Source organism: Triticum dicoccoides, chromosome 1B, assembly GCF_002162155.2.
Source record: "Triticum dicoccoides isolate Atlit2015 ecotype Zavitan chromosome 1B, WEW_v2.0, whole genome shotgun sequence".
NCBI lineage: Eukaryota > Viridiplantae > Streptophyta > Magnoliopsida > Poales > Poaceae > Triticum > Triticum dicoccoides.
The window spans coordinates 92,599,681-92,604,747 of record NC_041381.1 but is presented as its reverse complement, the minus strand read 5'-3'; the positions used below and the strand labels follow the sequence as shown (position 1 = coordinate 92,604,747).

The following is a 5,067-nucleotide window of genomic DNA, read 5'->3' as shown; positions in this document are numbered from 1 at the left end:
CGGCGGCGGGGGTGACGTGGCGGCCCCCGAGTGGGTGGGCTGCGGCGGCGGACGCTGTCCGGCCGGGGGCGGACACGTCCGTCGGTGGAGATCTTTTTTTTTTAAACTAGGGTTTCGGACGGGGGAAGAAGAGATCCGAATGGAGGGGGTATAAATAGGCATAGAGGGAGCTAGGAGAGTCCAAATGAGGTGCGGTTTTCGCCCACACGATCGTGATCGAACGACCGAGACGATGGAGCAGAGTTTGGTGGGTTTTGGGCCAAATTTGGAGGGGTGTTGGGCTGCAACACACACGAGGCCTTTTCGGTCCCTCGGTTAACCGTTGGAGTTTCAAACGAAGTCCAAATGATACGAAACTTGACAGGTGGTCTACCGGTAGTAAACCAAGGCCGCTTGGCAAGTCTCGGTCCAATTCGGAAATGTTTAAACCCCACACACGAAAGAAGACTAGAAATGACCACCGGAGGAGGACGAAGCGCCGGAATGCAAAACGGACAACGGGGAAAAAGCTCGAATGCATGAGATGAACATGTATGCAAATGCAATGCACGTGATGACATGATAAGAGATGCACGAAAAAGAAAAACAACACACAGAGCCAAAGACCCAAACCCGAGAAATAAATATAACTTAGCGCCGGAGACGGCAAGAGTTGGATACAAATATGGAAAGTATATCTGGGGCGTTACATGGCGTGTGGATGACATCCACGGTGACGGCTGACAGCTGACGGCTGGGAGGCTTCCATGGCGGCGAAGGGAAGCCGGGGAAGGTGCTCCGGAGCGGGCAGAGGGAGGTCGTTGGTGGCGGAGGGAAGGGAGGGCGCGGAAATGTCCCTCCCGCCAAATCTCGCAGCCAATAGGGGTCAAGCTCGGGTCGGCCTCCCACCCCGTGTATCTAAAGGTTGAGGGTGAAGATTTTCCGTGCCCCGCAAATTTTTTTATAGGTCGCGGGCCGATACGGTGTCTGATCGGTCCACTTTTTTCGCCCAAAACTGTAAACGGACGGTTATTTTGCGGGTCGGCGCGTCTTAAGGGGTCTGCTAGAGATGCTCTTATATCTCAGGTGTAATAGGATGGATGTATGTGTGTGAAAAACCAATATACAACACCTACCTTCAGATCCATAATACAACCCATTTGAATGATTATATATTGCTAACACGAACGCTGCCTCAATTGTGTAATCTGGCTCCAAGTCCAAACTTCCTACGCTCAGGCCAAGAGAAAGAGCAACATATGGAGGTACAGCGAAGAATTTTTTATGCGATGGAGTGACTCGGAGAAACCTAGTAAACGAATTGAGCAAAAACCATGTCAGTCAAGAAGTCATAACTGAGGTAAGAGAAAACATAACTATTCCACTTCATCATGCATCCTACGAAGCTTCAGCTTCCGACAGTTCACTAATGAGTTTGTGGTTGCTACTTGCTAATTTGACTCCATTAACATTCAGGAAAAATTTGACTTAGTTGAATCAGTTTATTTTTTGACTAATCCACTTCCTAAATAACTGTACACGGATAACAAATTATCCACCCAAAAAAACAAATACTCCCTCCCTTCCATAATACTTGTCGTGGTTTTAGTTCAAATTTGAATAAAAACCACGACAAGTATTATGGAACGGAGGGAGTACTATTTTTTTGAGGGAAACAAATAAGTGATTGCTATGCATTACATAGATCAAACATATGGCACTTTAATAATGCATACCACTTATGCCCAGAGAAGTGAAAAAGGGCAGAGTTAATTGGCATAGCTCCTCTCTCAAGTAGAACCGAGAAGTCATGAATCTTCCATTTGAAGCATGGATCATGTGTCCTCCCCAGTTGTGCAGGAGCTGAAATTTGCACAAGAGCAATAAACAAATTACAGGACAGAAAAAAGAAAGAAGTTTGTGCCATGAGAAAATTCAGTTGCATGTTGCAGTTGCACAAGCAGGCTACATTACTCCTTTTTAGCAAATTGCTAGAATATCACCCAAGAGAAAACTTTAAGAAACAGAAAGGTCATCTATGTACATGAACAAATAGCACTATGTTTTGTAATCATCTGAATAAAAATCAGCATACTGTGTGTAGTGCTGGTTTTGGCGGTGATCACATGTTGCTCCCTAATAAGGCCCCTTCCAGGAAAAATTTGGCAAAATGCAACACTTCTGTCTGGATTATCTTCGTCGAATCCCTCCCCTTTGGGCGCCCATGTTGTGTTCTCTTCTTGAGATGAATGGTCAGCTCTTGCCCTTTGTTGAGATGAATAAAAGAGCCCTCTCTTTCTTTTCACTTTTCAGAAAAATGTTCTTGAACAAAACTATTTATGACAGTAACTTCTAATTTATCTAATTGCATGTTTTTTTCAGAAAAGAAGAGTTCAGTATTCATGACACGACTGGTATTTCACTAGCTCCACAGTTAGGGAAAATAATTCTCACTCTGCCTGAGGCCTAGAATTCTAAGACTGCAACAATTGTGTTGAACAAAAAATCGCCTTTCCTTTGCAGTTTTGTGTATAGAAGGCATAACCTGCATTACAACTACAAATTGACAAGAACTTCTATGAATTGCACGCATATACACATACATGCTGAACGTGTAGGGAAGGAGTTGCCCATGACTCTGCCTTTCCTCTTCACTTTTCCTCTGCAAGTATTACTAACTACTAAGCATCGTAACATAGTATAGAGCAGGGAACAAAAATAAATCTTAAAAGGCAGTGCTAATCATGTTCAGATTATCAATGCAAAGTGAATATCAGAGAAAAGCAACATAGTTGCATGATATTAGAAATATTAAATGTCTCATGAACAAATACCACAGAAACCTCCGGCTCAAATTTCTCGACTACAGCATAAGACAAGGTAAGTTTAGGGGAGAAAAGAACTCTAGGGTTAACATGGGGAGAAGCGGGGAGAGGGGCTCGCGTCGTCACTGCATCTTTTCTTCAATATCTAGAGTAAACAACTTGGATATTATCTGGACAACAGATGCCATCGTCTGATCAGAAACAGTAATCTGACTTGAGCAAATATGTGCCTAGAGGGCTAGGGCATTGTACCACGCTACCATATTTGTTAAAATGCCCTAAACCTATGGTTGTCGGCAACTACTAGGAAGAACAGTGGCGAATCTAGGACGTAATTGCAGGGCAGGCTCAACTTCAAGGATACTAATTTTTTGGTGTTGGAAGCCATTTTATTCGCTGCACCTAACTACTAGTGTGCTGATCATTGGTGGTGTTTTTTTGTGTGGCAAATTTTGAGGGTAGGCTAGAGCCTATTGAAGCCTGTTGAGTAGAATCGCCACTGGGAAGAACCTGGCTACTTAATCCTCAATACATGTATTGATGTTGTCAAACAACAATTGTCTATCCCTCCAAAATGCAAATACGAAAAAGGAGCTCCTTTCATCCTGGCTGATTTAAGCCATTTTGCCTAATCAAATTAAGTGACAAATATTAAGCTCGATTGCCTGCTATCCCTGTCGGCTATAGGACAACAGGTATTTTGCCTAGAAGACGTGTTGTATCACTGCAATATCACAGATGATCCATGGTTCACAACAATGTTGTGTACCCGAGACATCTAATTCTGACGACATAAGGTGTATATATGATATCGATTGACTGCACAGCGTATATATATTTTAATCACTACAAGTAAGGATTAGTGTGCTACCGTAACTATAAATCGCAGTTCAGCTCGCATGTAGAATCAAAAGTTTCAAAGAGTGCCTCATGTTTCTTTTCAGGCTACAACAAACGTAATCAAGATCCATGTAAACGTCAAAGAATAGAGGCGGGTAAATCATGGAATGGCTCCGTCCTCTTTTGCTAGCATGCTCTATACTCGCTCCTCCTAATGCATCATACGAAACAAGCAAAACTTCTCTAATGAAGAGGCGAGGTACACCAGTACATAAGCCATAAATATTTCGTGGCGGACCATGCTGAAGAATTGAACAAAATCCGCCTCTATTACCACATAACGCAACCAACAAAATTTTATTCCAGCACTTGGCCATGGCACTAAAGAATCAGGTAGTAGATGTAAGCAGAGACACACCTCCTGCCGCAGGCGGGAACAAACGCTAGAGGGGAGGGGCGGGGGAGGAGGACACTGCCTTCTGACCGGCGACCGCAGGGAGAGGGAGAGGAGGCGGAGGCGGAGACGGTAGGGCAGCAAGTGGCCGAAGGGAGCGCCGGGGGTGGGGTGGGGGGCTCGGATCCTACGCGTTCACGTATGTGGCGATCGGGTGGAAACATGCCTTATTATTTATTTATTTTTGGATTAACATGTTTTTTTATCTAAGATCCAAGAAAATACAAAGTCCTCCGTCTATAAACTAATATAAGAGCGTTTAGGGTTTAGCCTTTTTTTTTTGACTCCCCCGACTCCTCCTCTGGCGCTCCCGTGGGCGGCAGTGGAGGAACCCTAGCCGCCAGCCGCCTCACCACCTCTCCCCTCCTCCTCCTCCTCCTCCTCCCGCCGCCAGAGGGCGTGCCCGGGCGAAGCCCGGCCGGCGCCGGCGGTGGCGGGACATCTTCCTCGCGCTCATGCGGGAGGGCTGGCACGGGCCGGCCGGCCTGGATCTGGTCATGGCGTTCTCGCGGGGCGTGGCGGCGCGGCCCCTCATCGGCGCATGTGATTGCGCGCGGGTGTGTTGGTGGCGTGATGGGCTGCGCTTCGGTGGTGCTCTGCTGGTGTGGTGACGGCGTCGGCTCGATCCAGATCTGGTAGGAGCGGGCTGCGGACGGCTTCCTCCGCCGTGGCAGCCGGCTGGCGGAGGTGGCGGCACAGTAGTGGCGGCCTCGGCCTTCCCCTCCTCTTCCTCAGCGACCAGGGGGGAGGTGGTGGTGTGGGTCGGGGGTCGGGGGTGGTTGTCGGCGTCCCAGCCATAGCTGACCTCGCGGCGGCGCGGGCTGCGTTCGGCTGGCGTTGGGGGTCGGCCGACGGCGTGTGGCTCCAGTGGTGCGTACCCGACGGCTCCGGCGCTTGGAGTTCATCGGGCGATGCAGGTAGGGCAGCGGCCGGGCGTGGCCGCTGCTCCAGCCGTGGGCAGCGGCGTGG

General features: G+C 48.0%; 1 protein-coding gene across 1 annotated transcript in view; it reads right to left on the bottom strand.

The window, feature by feature from the left end:
* LOC119321251 overlaps positions 1-4,190 on the bottom strand; it is a 21,073-nt gene extending 16,883 nt beyond the window's left edge. Inside the window, exons 1-4 of the mRNA XM_037595024.1 lie at positions 4,063-4,190; positions 2,583-2,641; positions 1,716-1,842; positions 1,116-1,288 (exon numbers count right to left, since the gene is read on the bottom strand). Coding sequence (XP_037450921.1) covers positions 1,116-1,288; positions 1,716-1,842; positions 2,583-2,613 — 331 coding nt within the window. The 5' untranslated portion in view covers positions 2,614-2,641; positions 4,063-4,190. The remainder of the gene's footprint in view (positions 1-1,115; positions 1,289-1,715; positions 1,843-2,582; positions 2,642-4,062) is intronic.
* Positions 4,191-5,067: the final 877 nt, after the last annotated feature.